Here is a 21472-nt window from a genome sequence, read left to right on the forward strand (position 1 = left end):
TTTATTTTATTTTATTTTATTTTATTTTATTTTATTTTATTTTATTTTATTTTTGGTTTTTCGAGACAGGGTTTCTCTGTGTAGCCCTGGCTGTCCTGGAGCTCACTCTGTACACCAGGCTGGCCTTGAACTCAGAAATTCGCCTGCCTCTGCCTCCCAAGGGCTGGGATTAAAGGCGTGCGCCACCATCGCCCAGCTTATACATTTCAATTTGACTGCCAAATTGTTCTCATAAGCTGTCTGGAGTAGTGAAAATGAGTGACTATTTTCACACTCAAAAGTATTCTGGCTTAAGCATGAGTTTACACAGCTACCTTCTGGTGGGAGACATACATTCTGTGATTATTCCTACGATGATCTCTGTAGAAATATGAGTTATATGTTGATTCTTCACTAAACAGAATGTAGACCCAGCGCAGCTTCCTCAGGACCCAATTGGGCGTCCCATCATGCACCTCTCTGGTATTAAGCATGCCACTGGTGAGGCCGTCTACTGTGACGACATGCCTGCGGTAGACCAGGAGCTTTTCCTGACTTTTGTAACGAGTTCAAGAGCACACGCTAAGATTGTGTAAGTGTCCTCCCGCACAGGTAGGAAGAAGATTCTCTCTGCTCTCTGACTCTGTCCTGTCAAGGAAGAGCAGGGTGAATGGAGGCTAACGGGCACCCAGACTAGAGATGAAATGGCATTGAAATGTAGGATTCCTCACGAAATCTTGCATGAGTAACTTTACGGTACCCTGGCTTCTTCCACTGCCTGGCAGACGACTGTCAAAGCGATTAATTCTCTGACAGTCCTTAGTTTCCATCTGCCACATTTGCAGTGTCTTTGGGCTGTGTGGCTGTTCTGTGAGCCGTCTGATATGTTCCCATAGGTCTATTGATCTGTCAGAAGCGCTCAGCCTGCCAGGTGTGGTGGACATCATTACTGCAAGTCATCTTCAGGAAGCAAACAGCTTTGGCACAGAGACATTTCTGGCCACAGATGAGGTACTGCCTTCTTGCTGTCTGTCTGAACAACTTTCCCAGTTACCGGCTCCTCGTATTTTCATAGGCATAGTATTTAATTTGTCATACCACAAAGAGTTCAGTATTCTTTTAGCAGTAATCACAAACCACAAATATTCTAATAGACATGAACTCAAGTTTATTCATTTCCCACTTGAATACAGTTGATTGGTGATGTAAGCTGTTTTCAGAGCTGGAGGTGGGACTCAGTTGTTGGCATACTTGCCTTGTGTGCAGGAAGCCCTGGGATCCATCCCCAGAACTACATACACTGCACATGGTTGTGTATGCCTGTAAATCCAGCACTTGAGAGGTAGAGGGAAAAGGACAAAGCTACACAAAGAGTCTGAGGCTAGCCTGGGACACATGAGGTGCTGTCTTTAAGACAGATTGATACTTTGATGTCTTATATTGTCAAGTTGTAACATTATGCTGCTAAAAAGTGTGAAAGAATACATGGGCAGAGAATTATAAATTTGATAGATAAATTTGTGAACCCTCCACCCAAGCACCTCTAGCTTACCCAATCCCAAGGTGTCCCAAGCTCAAGTTGAGTTCAGTTAGCCTCTCCAGTGTGAAGTCATTCCTAGTCTCTTAATCTGAAAGTCCTCTCTCCCTCTCTGAAGTCTGAATTGTTCGTTCACTCTTTCATATATCCCCTGGAATTTTAAAATAAGCTCAGCAAAGAGGTGTGGGCCTTGCCCTCACCACAACTTCCACTCCAGAGAAGGCCTAATGGACCCAGCCCTTCCTCTTGTTCTAAGTGTGTATGCTCCCCTCCCTACTGCAATTCCTGCAGTGCAGGCTCATGCTTAGTTTATGTACATATTCCATGTACTGCTTCCCATACGACAGTGAGACCAAGAGGAGCTGTTCTAACAGAGACTCGCAGAAAGTTTCAAATGATCAACTTTGGCTACTAGATCCTGCAACACAACAAAGGCAGGACTCAGTTCTCTGCGCATCTCAGTCCACTCTCTATCCAAAGGAACTTCATCACTTTAAATAGCCACTACCTCTGGCTCTCCCTGGCTGAAAACTTGACTCTCCCAAGTCTGAAGTCAAGATCCAGGCTCACTGTGGCAGGGCTGTGTACGCTGGCAGAGGCAATGTGAACTATGGCCTTTAAGTGTTAACTAAACAAGAGAGTTCTGGGCTGCATGTGATACCTGTCCTCTGAAGTCTACCCCCACACAAGCAGAGCTTTACTCCTCTCTGAATGGGAGAGAGGACCACAGCAAATGATAGGAGTCTGTCCGTTGTGTGTCCTCCTTTCTGTGCCACAGGTACACTGCGTGGGCCATCTCGTCTGTGCCGTGATTGCAGATTCTGAGAAACGGGCAAAGCAAGCGGCGAAGCAAGTGAAGGTGGTTTACCAGGACTTGGAGCCTCTGATCCTAACGATTGAGGTACGAGCTCAAGCTGATGACAGTTTAGGGAGTGGTATGTCTGTTACAGTGCTTCGGCAAAGGAATTGGAAGATCTGATGCATAGACTTCCGAACAGAGAGTCCGTCAGCTCAAAACGTATTAGCAGTTTCCACAGGAAACTGGTTCTTTCTGTTTCCTCTCTGGTGCTCACAAACTAGTTTTCTCCCATGTAACCTCAGGGCAGCCAGGAATCTTGGGTTTCTCTGTTAATGTTTGTGATGAGTGGTACACTATTGTCCCAGCTCTCCAAACATGTCTGAGATTTACACTTATTTGGCTACTTCAGTCTCATGTCTCTCTCTCTCTGAATTAATAACTGACCAGATGAACAGAAGATCTGTTGTCACAACTGAGAGGAGGGTGGGGCATGTTCCTATGAAGTACATGGGCTGTCAAGAGTGAAGACACCTAAACAAAGATATTAGTATGGATTGGAAGGGGAAAGAGAAGGATGCTGGCCAGGCAGCTGGGATAGCACAACCGGTCCTATAGCTCTGATCTGTAGTCTCTCTTGTAGGTACACAATGGGTACTGATAAGATATGCCATGTAGCAAATGCCACAGACACTTCTTTAACATTCCTTAATGCAAGTCTTAAATATCCATGAGACATGGATCCTATGATGCCTACAGAATTTTGGCAACTAAACAACAACAACTACAACAAAAACATACAAACCCTGGAGCCTTGCATTTTTCTCCTAATTTTTTACAGAAGTCAAAAAGTTACAGAAGCAGTAAGACACAAAATGGTGGTGTTCACCAATGGGCATCCCCTTGACCCTTGAATTGTGTCCTTTGCATAAATATCAATGAAACAAGCAAGGTTTCTAGGCTGTACACGTTATCCATGTTCCATGGTGAGCCCCTCTCAGAAAGGGAGAGGGAGCCACAGTAGATGACAGGAGCAGGTCTGTCAGGCGTCCTCCTTGCCCGCAGAGGCCTTTCTGTGCCACAGGTACATTATGTGGGTCGTCTTACCTAAAATGAGAAAGCTGTTGGCCAAGATCAGTGTCTCCAAGAGAACTTGGACTTGGGTGTGTTTCCTGTGGTGTGTTATTCCTAGGAACATGGCCCTTAGTTCTGGAAAGTTCCCTTAATGTTTTCAAATTAAAATAAAATCATATCACGAAGACAACAATAAGAAATATTGCTGTTTTCTAGACAGTTTCCAACCCAAATCTCCTTTCTCCTTTCTGGATCTTTCATCCTCTCATCTCATGCTGTCTGTCCTTTCCCTGAAATGTCTGCTTTAGAGCTATAACTACTTTTTAAAAGGAATTGCATGAGTAATGAATGCTTCATCAAATATTTGTTTATAATTTTTATCAGTGACTAAATATCCACTTCCCCTCTTTTGCTTCACAGCCAAATTAAAGTTGCACATAAGCACTTTTCCTTGCTAGCTCTGCCTCGACCAACAGACCCAATTGCTTGCCAGAAAACATTAAATATTGGTATTGCATGAAAGTGTGATCTCTCATTTTGGTTAGAGGTTAAGCCCTCCTGCCCACTCACCTGCCCACTCTCGCAGGGAGCCTCACCCACCTCTCCACACATTGCTCTCTGATGAGCTGTTGATTCAGTATAAAGAATGTTCTCAGCAAAAGGGGCTGCAAACAAATAATCTGCGTCAGTAACTGAAGACTTCATCCAGCTTCTGCTTCTTAGAGCTATGAAGGGAGAAAGTCTACTCAGACTCAGGGAACAAGTGTGAAAAAAAGTGTCCTTCTCAGAGCCTGTCTGTAACCATCAGCAGCAATGATCTGTGATCAATAGTCAATGTAGGGACATCGCTCTGCATGCATGCTTGGCTTGGTGTTAAGTTGGGTTCACATTACCTCACTAAGTGCTCACAGCAATCCTATGAGGTCAGACAACTATCAGCCCCACCAGAAACTAACAGGGCTCCCCAAGGGCATGGAGCAAACATTCCACCAAAGATCATAGCCCTTCAGAGAGGAAATGGCACAATCACAGAAGAGTATCTGTGAAGTGCATGGAGAGGAGGCCTCTATTCGGCTTCTGGTGGCCAGAGGGATCTGGAATTGGGAGAACCCTCAACTGCCAGCAGCTTCACACATGGCTGGTAACCTGTGGTAGAGAATGCTGGTAGGAGACTGGGTTGTAGTCGAAGCCTCTGACCATGTCTACTGAAGTACTTCTCAACTGGACACCAGGGAAGCCAGTGTGTAAATGGACTTGTGGTGCCCAGGCAAGCCACATGTGAACCATCAATCCAGGGCAGGCAGCCCCTGTCATTCCAGTGCCCTGTGCAAATAAAATGCTCAGAGCCCTGAAGGAGAAGCAGGAGTTTAGCAGGCAGAGCCTGTGACCCAGTCATTAGTGGTTTTAGCTAGCGTGTATATGATATTTATGCCACAGGGCCCTTGTCTCATTTCACAGTAAGCTGTTTTTGTGCCTGCACGTGATGCTCAGAGAGGCTTATAGTCAAACACTAGGAAGTGGGGAAGTGGCCATGGATAGATAACTCTGTCTGGTCTGAGTCAGCTAAGTGGCCTTGGCTACATGAAATGGGTTATTAATCCCAGAGAATTGTCAGCCTGGAAAACAATAGTTCTGTTCTGTATCCCCTAGTAGTGGGTATTTTCTGAGCAGGCTCAGTATGCTTAGAATTACTGGGTACATCTGCATTTTCTCCTTGGAGAATCTCTGAAGCTTGACTTTCAGCTTGGCTTCCCAGCGCCAGGGGGAGAGAACCTGGACTCCACATGAGAAATCTGTTACCCAGATTTTCCCACAGGACCTGGGACTCCCAGAGGCAGGCTTTCTGATCAAGGCTGCCTCACTTTTCTGTTCTCTTTCCAGGAAGCTATACAACACAAGTCCTTCTTTGAGTCAGAACGGAAGCTGGAGTGTGGGAACGTCGACGAAGCATTTAAAATCGTCGATCAAATTCTTGAAGGTAAAACTTTCTTCAACACTGAGCAGCAGGCAGCTTTCTGGGCATGTCTAGTCGAGGGCTTCCTTTGCCTTCTAGAAACCATTTAACAGCCTCAGTGGATCTTGCTCCTGGAGAATGAGTACCTTAGACCTACAGGCAGTGTGGAGAGCCCAGAAACAGCTTTTCTCATCCCTCCTCAGCCTGCCCTGTTGCTCATTGTTGAAGGATATTGTCACCACGTACATAATTTTGAGGTGACTACATGAGAAAGTTTTGTGCTGCTTCCTCTGGTCACCATGGTTACCGGGGACACATCGAGTCCTCTTAGAAAGGCTTTTTTTTTTTTTTTAAAATTTTAAAGCAGGTGCTGGCAGCTTTCAGGGTAGCATTTAGTTTCGTCTTTTGTGTTTTGAAATTCAACGGTGCCCAGGATTTCTTCGGATTCATCCAGTTTGGGGTCACTCAGCTTCTTCAATCTGTAGGTTTATATCTTCTTCCAAGTTTGGGAAGTATTTGGCCATTACTTTTCAAACGCTTGATTTCAGTGACTCAAGCAGCAGATTCCCTCTTCCTAGCACATGGTTTCATTGGTTTTTATTCTAATTTTTACCTTTTTGAGATTGGCATGATCATCATCATCATCAGGTTTTTTTTTTCCTGAGACAGGGTTTCTCTGTATATCCCTGGCTGTCCTAGAACTCGCTCTGTAGACCAGGCTAGTCTAGAATTCAAAGATCCGCCTGCCTCTGCCTCCCGAGTGCTGGGATTAAAAGAGTGTACCACCATGCCTATTGATTCTTTTTCTTGTTCATTAATTATTTCTGCTCTTGAGTCTCCCAGTTGCAGAATTTCCTTTTGATATGCTTATATCTTTCTCTTGTTAAGATTCCACATTTTGATTATTTCTCGTTGAAGCATTCTTATGATAGCTGCCCAGTGTCAGATGATCCAAACATTAGTGCCATTTTGGTGTTGGTCTTTCTTCACTGAAGTTGATGTTTTCCTGGTTCTTGGACTGACTTGTTATAGACTCTGTGATCTTTTGAATACGGTCTTATAATAGTATATCTCTTAGTAACATCTTCTGTTCTAGAACTTACCGGTGCAGGTGTGCAAGGAGGATTGGGATGGTGCCTTGTTACTGCCACATGAGTTGAAAGTACAGCTCTCTCACTGGGACCACACACATGGCCCAACAAAGACTTTAGACAGTGTACTCATGATAGTTGACAGGGCTGGGAATCTCAGCTCCCCATTCAACCTCTGCAGGTAGGGGTGGGGCTACAGGTCCTTCTGTGGTATCTGGTTCTGTCTTCCTAGGCTTCTCTGGTCCTTTGGCTTTCATGAGGCTGTTTCCCGTAGCTTCTAAATCAATTATTCAACCAACAGGCATCTCTTGATGTCCCCTTGGTTGTTGAGAAACAAAGGGAAAGTGGGAAGGCCCCTGTCCTCTCAAGCCAATAGTATCTTGTTTACAAGAAGCAGCTAGGAAACCATATTGAAAAAGACGTGGTAAGGCACTAAACCAGCAAAGTCAAAAATGACATGAGTGGAGGAATTTAGAGAAAGGAGAGTGTATGAGGGTCGGAATCACCCAGGAACCTTAAGGGGAGGGGGGTAGAGGGAGAGAGAGAGAGAGAGAGAGAGAGAGAGAGAGAGAGAGAGAGAGAACTTGCTTGTGGATATTTTGAGATCTTCTGGCTTCTCTAGAACCAAGACTGACACACACAAGATGTATAATAGCAGTAACTCTGGAAGCCAACCACTAGTGGGGCTTCTTTACTTGTATCCTATGTCCCTTCTCATTCTGCTTTTTTTCTCTGCCTTTCATGAACTTTTGTCAGTTTTTAATGAGAGAGAGAGACAGAGACACAGAGACAGACAGAATAATGAATTGATTTCTTTGGGAATAATATACAAGAAATAGAAATGCAATATAGGAGATTCATGTAGAAAAGAGCTACTCTCTTACCCAGAGAACAAAGGAAAAGGTTAGGGTTTACTGGTGAAGAAAAGATTATCCAAGTTCTGTCTTAAGAAGGCCCAGTGATGTTGACAACACCATTGGCAGAACACAGGCACATTCTGACTAGTGTGTCTCAATATCTGGTAGATAAGATATATCTATGAGTTACACTTAGGCACTTGTCACTTTGGACTGAGCTTGAGAGACCATTTTGAAACAGGTATACACAATTGGTGTTTGCTCCTGTGGCCTCTTGACGCCATTTTTGTTGAACATGACATGAATAACTCCATTTTGCACAATTAACCATCATACTTCTTGGATCTGTTTATTTTTAACAGTCAAGTGATTAGACAGATCTAATTGGTGAAACAGGGAGGAACACAATATTCCACCCCATCTTGAAACTAGAAGTCTCCTTGTCACAGAATTTTGAATCCAGAAACTCAGACGTCTTTCCTCAGGGCTCTTGCTACACGCATTGACAGGGACAAAAAGCTTCTTCTACAACTCTACTTTCAGCTGAAAGCTAAACATTGGTGTTTGTCATCCTTCAGTGTGTGGCATAGAGTTCAGTCCGTGGAGTTTCTGTGCCGCAAGATAAAGGGAGGACAAAGGGTGGAAAAATGACCTGCTGTCTCTGTTGGCATTTGACTTCTGCGTGTTCTCTTGTAACAGGTGAGATACACATAGGCGGCCAGGAACATTTTTATATGGAAACCCAAAGCATGCTTGTTGTTCCCAAAGGAGAGGATGGAGAGATTGACATCTATGTGTCCACACAGTTCCCCAGATACATACAGGTAACATGGGGTCATTGAGGCAGGGACATGGCTAAATGGTTTCTGACAGCAAAATGTTTAAGAACAATTACAGGCAACAGCATATTAAGTACTTATACTCATGCACAATTGGATATTAACAACCCTAGACTTTCCTAACTTAGAAGAGGGCTTTTTATTTTTATTAGAGAGAAGTCTTTGCTTGTGGATCCATAGCTTTTAAATCAGTTATGCAACCAGCAGACATCTCTTTATGTCCTCTTGGCTGTTAAGAAACAAAGGGAAAATGGTAAAGGCCCGTCCCCTGAAGCTGATAGTACCTCATTTACAAGAAGCAGCTAGGAAACCGTATTGAAACAGAATCGGCAAGGCACTAAACCAGCAAAGTCAAAAGTGACATGAGTGGAGGAATTAAGAGAAAGGAGAGTATGTAAGGGTCAGAATCACCCAAGAACCTTAAGATAAGTAGCCTTCATTTGCCTCCATAGTACAATGAGGTCAGGTGGTGGAAGAGAGGCTGGCTATCCCTGGCAGTTCCACAGCACAAACTCCTCCTTCATTTACCCACCTGTCTCTCCTAAAAACATCTGTTGCCTATATCCTGTGTCTCAGGCAACTCGTATGCAAGAGAGGAGATGAAGCCTGTCTGAACTGGTCTAAGCATTGAGGGAAAGGTGTGGAAGCAAAGTGAAGGGATCTGGATGTGATGGGTACCACGGAGCCAGAGGAGGAGTGTGAGGACGGGAACAGCAACACTGGGGAAGGAGTCATACCAAGAGGGACCAGATAACTGCTGTGTAACAATGGGCCCCCCCTCACTGAAAGCTGGTTAAGATGGGATGACCAAAACAGGAACCCACATCCTGGGAAGATTGGCCAGTGTTCACAGTAACCTAGTAAGGATTTGAGAAGCAGAGAGGCTCAGGGCCACAGCATCTTACTGCCTCAGGAAACATCACTCGAGGGATTATTGTGGACAGGATACACTAGCTGTGGTTCTAGCAGGCACAGAATTATCTCACCACTATGGAAAGATCTAGTTCATATTAACAGTGGCTTTAGCAATGTTATTCTAGCCAAGAGAATAGTTGTTGGTGATGGTAAGGGTATTGGACACTTTTCCTTTTTGTCATTTATCATAACCATATGCACCACATGGCTTGTGTCTCATGTTCAACATCATGGAAACAAAATGTGTAATAGTTGTGACACTCAGGGGACAGGCTTCCTGTTAGGATTGTGAGTGTGACATTGATGGCCGTAAGTCTTGCTGAAGATGGGCCGGATCGATGAAAACTGTTATCGTCGACAGGATATAGTTGCTGCAACCTTGAAGCTCTCAGTCAACAAGGTCATGTGTCATGTAAGGCGCGTTGGCGGGGCGTTTGGAGGGAAGGTGGGCAAGACCAGCATCTTGGCAGCCATCACTGCATTCGCCGCCAGCAAGTAAGTGGTAGAAATCTGTTAAACTGAATGTAAAGTGAAATCTTAATAATAGGATGTGGAATGAGGAAGAATCTAGACTAAGGCTATTTAAGATCACACGTTACAAACCAGCACTCGAGCGAGATGCCAACTTATTAAACTTCTTTGTCTTTTGTTGCCAAGTTCTACAGGAAGCAAAATAAGTACCAATCATTGAAAATATGATGAAAGCAATTGTAAAAATGCTATAATACATGGGCTAGGCAGTGGTGGTGCACGCCTTTCAACTCAGTGCTTGGGAGGCAGAGGCTGGAAGATCGCTGCAAGTTTGAGAGACCAGTCTGGTCCACAGAGCGAATTCCAGGGCTGCCAGGGATACGCAGAGAAACCCCGTCTCAGAGAGAGATAGAGATATAGATAAGCAAGCAAACAAATGAATAAAATATGCAATACTTGGAAAGTCAACAGATCCCGTGTGGGTGGAGTTGTCCTTACCATTGATGGTCTGAGATATATGCTTATGAATCAGATATGTAACTCACTTAATCTCCCAAAATCAATCAGCCTCTCTTTCTCTTCCCGTACTTCCCTGACTGTGTCTGTTTGTCTGCCTGTCTTTCCCTGTCTTTCCTCTCTCTTGAATTAAGTGGATGTTTTTTGGGTTAGGTTGACATTTATTTATCTTACTGTTTTTCAGTGAGGATTTAAAAACCTCACCAGCGGAAATTGACTTTGGAGCCAACACACCTAGAAGGCATAATATGATTGTGGAATAACAGCTAGCTCGTATGTTTGATTGATTCATTTTTATTTTCTGTTTCAGACATGGTCGTGCAGTCCGCTGCATTCTGGAACGAGGAGAAGACATGTTAATAACTGGGGGCCGCCATCCTTACCTTGGAAAATATAAAGTGAGCAGAAGAACAAGCCAGGAAAAGATTCATGTTGCAATTAGAGCATTCATAAGGGCAGATGGCAATGTGTGGCTACCCTGACAGGGAAAGAACAACAAACACATCAACAAATGTGTCTTAGTCAGGTTTCCCTTGCTGGATAAAACACCATTAGGGAGGAGAGGTTTGTTTCACACACAGTTCCGTATCTTAGTTAATCACTGAAAGCAATTAGGGCAAAAACTTAAACAGGGCAGGAACCTGGGGACAGGATTTGGTGGTCAGGGGGGAGAGGTTAGCTCCACCGTGGTCTGCTCAGCCTGCTTTTTTATAGCTCCCAAGACCACCAGTCCAGGATGGCGCTACCACATCAACCACTAATTAAGAAAATGCCCTGCAGGCTTGCCTACAGCCCAATCTTATGCAGACATTTTTTCAATTGATGATCCCTTCTCTCAGATGACTCTGGATTGTGTCAAATTGACATAAAAACCAGCCCAAACAAATGGTAGTCAGATTTTCTACTTCTTATGCTCCCGTTTAATTACCACCCCGTTCAATGAGATTTCCTGCTTTGCTCAGCGATGCCAGTTTGAGAGAAAGAACTAGCTAGAATTGAGCCTTACAGAGTGAATGATTGGAGAACATGTGACTGTGTGTTCCTAAGAGTCGATCTGATAACCATTCTTTTCACACATAAAAGGTAAAAATAGAATAATTCCTATAACAATAGTGCTATACAAAATTGTAATTATTTGCAAATGGTTCCTCATTTTTTAATATATCAAACATATTGTGAAAACCTATGACCCAGAAATTTCTACAAAAGTTTCCATAGAAGAAAATAATTATCTTTTTTGCCTTTTAAGAGATTATTTTGCATTTTAAAGCTGGCTGATGGCTTTAAAAAATAACCCAAATCTCTCAGGATCTTAAACCTTTACTCTGTTACTTCTCATTCAGGTAGGAGCTTTGTAGTTTGCATGGATTGGGGGAGGGGAGGGCTTGCTTCAGTCATCCAGGGGCTTGTTTTTTAATAGCACCTTTATGCCTTTAGACTGTGCTATCCAATAACCACTGGATATGTACAATTATTTAAATTTGCATTAAACTAACAAAATAAAATTAAACTACGTTTATGCAGTTCAGCTTCATTAACAATATTTCAAGTACACAGTGCCCTCCTATAACTGTGTGACATGGAATACTGCCATCATCCCCAGAAGTTCTATTGGAATCTGTGCAGGAACCTGAGTCCTCCACACAGCCTTCTGCGGCAGGCAATAGACAAGGGAATACTGATACAGATAATCTATCAGGTGCCGAGCCTGTCAGTGGTAGATCTTGCTTCTGTTCAGACATCTTGGGACTGACTTTGCCACCTTACTGTGGGGATAGCTAGGAGACGCAGTTTTGTGTGCCCAGATGCCAGCCTGAAGAAGGCTTAGAGCCACAGAATGAGGAGTTTAAATTTGACTTCACACAAAAGAGTGAGACCGAGTTGCAGATGTAATTCTGGGGCTTTTCTACCCCACCCCCGCCCCCACTTGTTACCAAATGACAACAAGGTGTTTTTATGCCCATTCTAGCCTGTTTTAACTCCTGAATAAGTGACATGACACAGAGACCTAATAAATGTATTAACAAGCTGCAGACACTATGCTGGGCAGTTACTCGCCTATTCTAAACCTCCATAACTGCGCGCTTCCGAGCCTCATTGTCTTTTATCTGCAACTGAGTCTTGCCCTGGCTTGCTGGTCCATGTGTGTCCTCATGGCTGTCCTGTAATGATCTGCTCATGACAAATCCTCCTATTACGTCTCTTCTTTCTCCTCATGGCTGCTCTCTCATGGCATCCTCATGGCTAATCCTCTTGCTCTTTCTCTTCTTGGTCCATCCTCCTTCCTTCTCTCTCCTCCCCTTCTTCTCTCTCTTTTTGCCTGGGGCCCCTTGACTGGGATGGGAAGTCCTGCCCTATTCTCTTCTGCCCAGTTAACTGGCTGATCAGCTCTTTATTAACCAATCACAGTTGATGGAAAATAATCTTTACACATCATTGAGACAGGAGATGCTCTAAGTATCATGGCAATGCCAACATCCAGGCTGCGACCAGATCTCTGGGCTCATCAATCAGCATCTGCATACACAGTACATAAAACCATCCCCCAATACTGAGTAGATTGTTGGCTAGTCACATGCTGTGACTGGGCTTGAACCCTTACAGGAGGGTGACATGACTTCTGTGGATAGGATGGCCTTAGCAGCGTGAGTGTGGAGTAGGTGGCCTTCAGGAGGCAGGATGGATACAGACAGGAAGGAGCTGAGTCTGAGACATAGTTGTGCGTTATGGAGCAGACAGGCTCCAGAGCTTCTGTTGTATAAAATAAAATAGTGTTTGTTGAAAAACTTAGCATCACATGATGAGTAAGGCCACAAAACACAGCCTGGAGCTTTCTAAAAGAAAAACAGTCTGGAAGCAGTGAGCATTCTGGAAAGAAAATGATCTTGTTTGTGTAAGTGTTGGGGGAGAAATGAAAACAGGACACTGAAACAGAAATGTGTTTCACATAAATGATTCTTCACTCAAAAGACTGGACCATAGTTGTGGAGGACATTGCTATGGCAGCGATGGTCGCTGATGGAGAGAAGTGTGAGGACAGGAAAAGAGATTAATTATATTATATAGTTATATATTGATATATTAATTATAAAATAGCATTGATTATTTATCTAAGGAGCACCTGCTGTGAGAGCTGTGCCCAGCTTCTGTTCTCTTTTGATGCAGCCTAGAACCTAAGCCAAGGGAATGATGCCACCCACTGTTAAGACTGGTCTTCTTGCTTCAGTTAACCCAGTCAAGACAATCCCTCCCTGGGATTGCTCATTGGCAATTCTAGATCTGTCAAGCTGATAATTTTAAACACTGACTATCACATAGAGTCTTCCCAGTATCACTAAGTCAGCTCTGTGTCCAAGAAACAGCTGTCAAATCTAACTCCATGAAGCTTTTCCAAAGTACAAATAAGCCAGCTTTGACCTCCTGAACCAGTATCAGCAGTCAGTTCTCTCCCCCAGGCTGGATTCATGAACGACGGCAGAATCTTGGCCCTGGATGTGGAGCACTATTGCAATGCAGGGTGCTCCCTGGATGAGTCACTGTGGGTAAGTGTTTTAGAGGAAGTTTTCATTCTTCAGAGAGTAGTACATAAAATGATTCAACTCAGGAAATATTCACTCTTTACATAGCATTTAATAAAGGACTCATTGCAGGATAGCAAAGAGTTCCTGAAGATCACAGGTAGACAGAGCTCAGAGATCTCTGGAAAGCCTTTGTTTGTGTGTCTGCTTCCCATACCTAGATGTGAGCACTAGGCCAAGCTTTGAAAATTAAAGGTAGTAATTGAGAATAATTCAAATCCTTTAAAATTATCTTACAGCAGAATGTATCTAATTGGTGTGTGAGGTCTTTCGGCATTTTTTGCTGAGAAATAAAGAGAGGCACTGTTTCCAGCCTGGCTTCATTCTGAGGTGTCTGCATGGTTAGGAAATGCAAAGAAGCCATCAGTTCATCACTCACATTGGTTCTGTGTTTCTTCAGGTGATAGAAATGGGGCTTCTGAAGATGGACAATGCTTACAAGTTTCCCAACCTACGCTGCCGAGGCTGGGCCTGCAGAACCAACCTTCCATCCAACACTGCTCTGCGTGGGTTTGGATTTCCTCAGGCAGGGCTGGTCACCGAAGCCTGCATCACAGAAGTGGCCATCAAATGTGGCCTGTCCCCTGAGCAGGTAACCCTACTCCAGTCTCATGTATAAAAGATGCTGAGTATCTGAGCTGGGAAGGCTATGGGGACCATTAGGTTAAAGAATTAGAGAGGAGATCCAGAGAGTAAATCATGTCCTTGAGCTTACAGTCGACTAGTTAACAGAGTCAGTAACCACGTGTAGTGCTCCTTGCCTAACCCATACTCCACTAAAGAAAACAAATTGAGGAAACACTGTTTTAAGAACATAAATTGGAGGGACTAGAGAGTTAGCTCAGTGGTTATGAGCCCTGATTGCTCTTCCAAAGGACCTGGGGTTCGATTCCCGGCACCCACACTGCAGTTTACAACTGCAACTCCAGTTCCAAGGGGATCTGACACCCTTACATAGACAAACATGCAGGCAAAACACCAATGCACATGAAATAAAAGTAATATTTTTAAAAATTCAGAGCATGGATTGGAGTGTGTGCACAAGTGCACACACACACACACACACACACACACACACGTTCACATGCCGTACTCTCTTTGGCACCTTATGCAAATGGACTTCATGCAGCGGTACCTCTCGTAACCACACCCCTTGGCCTCCTGCTCCCTCAGTTCAGACCAGAGGTAGGAGCTATCTTTTTTATGTCTCTTGAACTTGTAGTGGGCCTTGTCCCCATCGCTGACCACAGCCTCTACCCTTGTTATGTTTGGCAGCAGAAAGGAAAGGGGGAATTACACAAAGACATCCCTTTCTGTCCAGAATAGTCTCTTAAAAATCTACTTTCCCTAGAATGGCATGTTGCATCAAGTTTTACTTTCCCTCTTATAGGGATCTGAGCAATTGCTAGGGGAGTGATTTGGGAAAGATGTGTGTTTATAATGGCCTCCATCTGCTTGTAGAGGGAGCTGGCTGTAACTGAGGCAGTTGGTGTCTTTTGCTTTCTGCTGAGAGACCTTAGTTGCCAATTCTGGGAATACTGTAACAGTCTTTATGGGGCATTGCACATCTGGGGATAGAATCTTCTCATTTGTGGCTACCTGCGTGAGATCTACCCAAGACTGAGCCAGCCAACAGGCCATTGAGGTTAGAGGAGAGAGCTCATGAGGCTCCGCCCTGCTTTGAGGGACTAATGTTAATGGCTGCTGGCAGTCACTTTCTTCAGTGGTGTATCCATTAGTCAGTTGCCCATGCTTCAGAAAATAACGTCCCACCTGTGTCTGCACAGGGATCCCGATTATATATAGTAGTTCATACCACAAAAACAAAGGTGAGGAAGCTTTCTGGGAAGAAGAAGGGTTTCCATGGGACTAGGGAGGGGGCATGAAAGAGGGAATCAGATACTGAAAACAATGAAGATTCTTAATATGCCTGCATGAAACTCTCAAAAAAAATTAAAAGTAATCTCACTTGTCCTTTCCCTTAGCCATTGGTTATATTTAAACAAATATTCCTATTGGTTTGCTTTGGGAGTAAGTAGCTCTATCTTGCCATAGCATCTACACAAACCAGGTTGCTTAGCTCACAAGAACCGAGAGTCAGGAGTGAACCTGGACCATACTGAGAGTCACAGGAATAGATGTTTAGGATTCCACCTTATAAACTGACACAGGAACAGCACAGAAACAAGTGAGACTGACATAGTCCATCGGGGTTCTGAGTGAAGGATGAAGAGGATGCTATGCCTTTATCAATAACTGGGTAGAACCCAGCATGACCCTTTTAGGATGGGCAGAGTGGAGGAAGAGGACAGTAGGTGGACAAGACTTTGCCTTCTGAGCTTCTCTCATGTTTTAATATCTCCTTCCATAGGTTCGAATCGTAAATATGTACAAACAAGTTGATAATACCCATTACAAGCAAGAGTTCAGCGCCAAGACCCTCCCTGAGTGCTGGAGAGAGTGCATGGCCAAGTGTTTCTACTCTGAGAGGAAAACAGCTGTAGGAAAGTTCAATGCAGAGAATTCCTGGAAGAAGAGGGGAATGGCCATGATTCCCCTGAAGTTTCCTGTGGGTATTGGCTCAGTAGCCATGGGACAGGTCAGTCCTTCAAACACATGTGGGAATGTCACCTGGCAGAAGCCTGGGGAATCAAGGGTGTCAAGGAAACTTCCCCCAAGTTGAATTAGCCATATGATACCCCTGCCCAGCTGTTAAACCCCACCCAGGTTGTGCATGGCAAAACCTGTATTACTTTAGGACACAAGAACTCCTCTGCACAACCTGAGGGTATTTTAACAGTTAGATAGAAACATTCTGGGTGGGAAATGGGGCGGGAGGACCTGTGGTTTATTCCTGGCTCTGGTGCTAAGAAGCTGAGATAACTATTTTCTGAGTCCCAGATGTTCATGTAAGAGACAGGCGCAGAAGGCCTCTGAGACTCTGTTCCAGCTGTGTGACTCAGTGTGTCTAGACATGAAATGGGAAGTTGTGGGGCACTGAGTGTGTGGCTTCCTTGCTAGGTAGGGTAAACTAAACCTGGAAAAGTAAATTATTCAACTTTTTGAACAAAGTCTTTGGAGTTTGTTCTCTTCATAACTGTTAAGAGGGAAGACTGGGTGCTGTTGCTGTGGTTTCTTTAGCTGACTAAGTAAGTCTTTGCTTAGCTACTAAATCCTACTTGGTTTTTGCCTCTGTTTTTGAATGAAATTTGTGTGTAATACCTTGTGAGGGGCTGCTGTATCCTAACTTACTGTGGAACAGTGATGCAGACCCCTTATCTAAGTTTTTATACATACATGTGTGTATTGCCCCCCCCACACAGGTGCACACACATACACAGATACACATACACAGAGATACACACACAGAGATGCACACACACACAGATGCACACACAGAGATGCATACACAGAGACACACACACAGAGATGCATACACAAATGCACACACAGAGACACACACACGGAGACGCACACATGGAGACACACACACGGAGACGCACACACAGAGATGCATACACAAATGCACACACAGAGACACACACACAGAGACACACACACGGAGACACACACACGGAGACACACACACAGAGACACACACACAGAGACTCACACACGGAGACTCACACACGGAGACGCACACACAGAGATGCATACACAGATGCACACACGGAGACGCACACACGGAGGCGCACACACGGAGACTCAGCAGAACGCTCACATCACTTGATGTTTCCTCCATGTTTGGATGTGTCTCCTAGAGGAATAACCAGGAGTGAGTGGATCTGTGAAATGGGGATTCATTGTTGTTATGCTGTATGAAGACCATGAGCACTTGTTAGGAAGGCCCTTCCTCTCTCCCCAGCTTTATCCTTATACCTAACCAACCCAGCTGAGCTTGGTATCAACCTTAGAGCCTGCATCCTTTGCAGACAACTTAAAGTAGGTACATGAAGGCACAGAGGACAGTTATACATGGCTGTCTTGTTGGAGCCTCTCATTCCTTGCCTGGTTGCACAAATGAAATTGAACACAAAGCCACTTAGCCATCTGCCCAAGATTTTCTCAGACGAGGGAGATACTCAAGAGGTGTGGTTGAGGACAGAAGCACAATTATTGAAAAGAAAGGGAAGAAAAAACTAATACTGGGAAAACGATTTGTGAACAGTGAATTGTGGGGGATAAATGTATTGCTACCTAGCTGGCAGCTAGCCTAGAGATCAGCCAGGCCGTCTGTCCAAGAGCAGACAGGTGCACAGAGAACAGCATGGATCCTGTTGAATCCTGGGTTGAAGGTCAGAGGTATGGGTAGACTGCCTGTAGGTAATGGTGCCCGTGGTACAATGTCTCCTCCACCAGACCTATCTCAAAAGGTAGTTCGAAAACTAGTTATCAGTTACCCACTGAGCTGTAAGTCTGTCTAGATTTCCTCTCGGGGAAATCTGAGAGCTGGCTGAGCAAGCAGTGAGGAGGTTTTGCTACTCTTGCAGAGGAAGGGGTTCAATCCCCAAAAACTAAGCTGTTCAGCACACAGCTGCCTGTAACTCAGTTGCAGGAGATCTAGCAACCTCTTCTGTCCCCTCCAGGTCCCTGAGTGTGTGTGCATGTGTGTGTGTGCGCACACAAGTGCATGTGCACAAGTATGCGTGTGGTATATGGTGTTCAGTGTGTGTCTGTCATACACACACATACACATAAAAATTAAAACAAATCTTTAGATTTTATTTCATTCCACCCTTAGGAAAAACCTATAAAATTTGTGTTTTCATTTTCACAGTGAGAACACTAAAGTTCAGGCAGTTTCAAAAACTCCCTGCACTGCTCCACAGTTGGTAGTATTTAGATCAAGGTACCCTCCGGTCCAGGCAGCTCTGGAGATTCTTCTCCTCAAAGCACTGTATGACTGGAAGTGAGGTGGAAGTCAGCTGACCTGAGGAGAGAGGAGGAAAGGGTTAGCACTGCAGCTTCATCCTGAGAGCTATAAAGTCTCCATGTGGACCCTTTGTGCTCAAAAGCTTCACTTAGGGCTGAGTGGAAGGGTTGGGATCTGTCACACACAGAATGCTGCTGGAAGGCACATCCAGAATGCTTGTTCTGCAGCAAAACAGGGGAGGGATCTAGGGATGATCCCTGGAAGGCTGGGTCTGGTGGTGTTTGTCTGCCTGCTGGCCTTGATCTCATCCAAATGCTTTCTGGAAAAAGGCAGCAGGGAGGGGGGCATAGGGATTTGTATCTTAAGGTGCTGTTTCCTAATTAGGGGTATTTAAGGGCATGGATATCTTCCTCTCCCTGTCCCTGGGGAGATCAACTTTTCAGGTCTATGTGTGGAAATACTTTGTTTAAATGTGTATGTATGCACACCTAGGTTGAAGAGGACCTAGGTTGTTAGCAAGTGGCAGAACAAAGATTTGACCTCAGCGCTCAGAACCCCAGATCCATGTCTTTCTTGTCTCATGCTGCCTTCCCCAGCATAAGCAATTCTCACCCACTGCTCAACAGTTCAGATGCACCTCATCTGTAGATTCTTCCATTTCTAGTCTTGAACCCTGAAGGATGCAGATGGTAGATCGTTAACCCTGTGTGTCCAGGGCTTATCACAGTGGCATAGAGTAGGGCCCAGATGTTGCATGGCTAAGGCATTTAGGGGCTCTTAAGGTTACAGCTAACTTCTCGTCAAGCCAATGAGTCCTCTATATTGGAGAACCATCTGGCTCAGCTCAGTTGTGCCAGTTTTATAGCTGGAGCTTTGTAGAATTATCTACTGTGGTGCTGAGAGCAAACCATGCAGTGGTGCCAATTAATGGAACCAAATTTGACATTTTTAATGGCTAGAGGAGTTTACAACACTGCGTGGAACAAATTACTCAGCAACCTCTGATAAAAACCCTGCCCTGGACCAGCAGGCAGAATGCCGTCACCAGCGGGCTCATACAAAGGAGAACATATGAAATCCAGTGTAATTGTAGCTTAGTCACACATAATAAGCGTACCTCTGTGTTCCACCCACATTCACCAGAGCTAACGAGGAAAAATATAGAACCTGTAAACTTATGGAATAAATCGAGTCACTGGTCTAACAAGTTTATGTATCAAACACATCAAGTGCATAGTACATCTAAGACATTGTGTCCAATTCAAAAGGAGGCTCAGGGTGTGTCCCTACCAGAGTACAGTGAAATGTAGTAGAGTGAAGCCCAGATGTGACTGCCACATCTGGTACCACAGTGCAGGGCAGCCAGTTCTGTGCTCTCTGAAGAGGATACTGCTGTTTATCTTTTTTGGGGAAGAAATGCTAGGAACATGAAATGGTGTCTCCAGGAATCATGAAAGCTGACTCTGTCACATCTCTGCAGGGCTCTTAGATACTACTATGGCTTGATATCCTGAGACTATCTGGGCACTGGGTACATGAGCCTTTGCCCTCAGATACAGGCTATCCTTATTTTCTGAACCAGGAAAACGGAGATTGCATTCACCGTCAATATATCTTCCTTCAGATGGTGGTGATTTCAGTGTATTCACTGGAGTAATGCACACCTTTGGATGCTGAATAAAGAGGCAGTTCTCCAGGTGTGGTCCACAGGTCACAAGTGGATATGAAAGTGGGCAAAGAATTGATCTAGGAAAACAGTCCTTTGAGTGGGTTTATCTGACCAAATTGCAGTTCCTGAACTCTGACCGACTAGGGCTGCTTACAAATATGAGTAGTAGAGTCTTGGTAGAATTTTAGGTTTAAAGAGTGGAAATTACCTTATTACCAGAATGTTCTACAGATCTTTCTTATCTTTATAAATCCCTGAAGGTGTTTTAGTTGCAGTGACTGGTCAGAGTACCGCTCTGAGTCGTCTCTTTTCATCCTCTCCTCAGGCAGCTGCCCTGGTTCACATTTATCTCGATGGCTCTGCACTGGTGTCTCATGGTGGGATTGAGATGGGGCAGGGTGTCCACACTAAAATGATTCAGGTAAGAATATAAGCTCTGGGTTCTGTTGGTTACATCTTCACAGGTGTGTTCATGAGAGAAGACTGTGAGCATTATTTCTCTGTCCCAAAATAAATGGGTAGGAGCCTGTCAGTTTGACAGCTTAAACGTTAAGCTATTAGCAAAAACAGGGTAAACAAGTCTACTTTATTACTGAATGCCAGAAAAGCATATGCCAAAAGACAAGCTTGTTTTATTGCTAAAGAAGGTTCATGTTTGTTTTCTGCTTCCATTTGGATATATTGACAACTGAAGTATCCTTTTCTGAGTTTTTGCTGGGTAGTGAAAAGATGTGTAAATTCTGATGGATTGCAATGTTTCTTGCCCTTTTTATATTAAGGACTCTGAACAATCAATAACATAAATCAGACTTGATATCTATAGCCAGTGTTTATAGCAGTTCTACTTTAGAGTCCTTCTATTTTGTCTGATTCTCTTCCAATAAAAATTGCCAAGATGTTGCTGGTGTAAGTTTGTTCCTTGTCGTGTTTTTTTCAACTGGCTTTACAAAGAATGACCACTGCTTCCTGACAGTGCAAAATCCTAACATTTGCCAGGCATGGTGTGCCTGCCTATCATCCCAGTTATTGAACAAGTCAATGAATAGCCCTCAAAAGAACACATGGTCCTCCCAGTGATTGTTTCCTGGATCATGTGGTACGAGTATTTGGAATTACTTGACACATATCATTAAATTGTTTTCCATAAAGTATCTGTAGCATTTTACCCCAAACTAACATTTAATTTGATGATTATTGAAAAAAATTAGATAATTTGCCAGGTGAATGAAAGCAAATCCAATGATGTAATTTAGATGTTTTTAAATTATAGGGCCTTGGGATGTGAAAGATTTGTTTTGGTTTTGGTTTTATGCTGCTAATACT

The 21472-nt window shown here is 44.1% G+C and overlaps 1 protein-coding gene across 1 annotated transcript in view; it reads left to right on the plus strand.

The window, feature by feature from the left end:
* Nucleotides 1–21472, plus strand: part of Aox1 (aldehyde oxidase 1) — a 72984-nt gene that overhangs the window by 40301 nt on the left and 11211 nt on the right. Inside the window, exons 17-27 of the mRNA XM_028765575.1 lie at nucleotides 402–571; nucleotides 876–990; nucleotides 2295–2417; nucleotides 5268–5364; nucleotides 7988–8112; nucleotides 9404–9537; nucleotides 10340–10427; nucleotides 13485–13571; nucleotides 14008–14199; nucleotides 15979–16206; nucleotides 20475–20570. Coding sequence (XP_028621408.1) covers nucleotides 402–571; nucleotides 876–990; nucleotides 2295–2417; nucleotides 5268–5364; nucleotides 7988–8112; nucleotides 9404–9537; nucleotides 10340–10427; nucleotides 13485–13571; nucleotides 14008–14199; nucleotides 15979–16206; nucleotides 20475–20570 — 1455 coding nt within the window. The remainder of the gene's footprint in view (nucleotides 1–401; nucleotides 572–875; nucleotides 991–2294; nucleotides 2418–5267; nucleotides 5365–7987; nucleotides 8113–9403; nucleotides 9538–10339; nucleotides 10428–13484; nucleotides 13572–14007; nucleotides 14200–15978; nucleotides 16207–20474; nucleotides 20571–21472) is intronic.

This window comes from Grammomys surdaster, unplaced genomic scaffold (assembly GCF_004785775.1).
Source record: "Grammomys surdaster isolate TR1022 unplaced genomic scaffold, NIH_TR_1.0 165, whole genome shotgun sequence".
Classification (NCBI taxonomy): Eukaryota; Metazoa; Chordata; class Mammalia; order Rodentia; family Muridae; genus Grammomys; species Grammomys surdaster.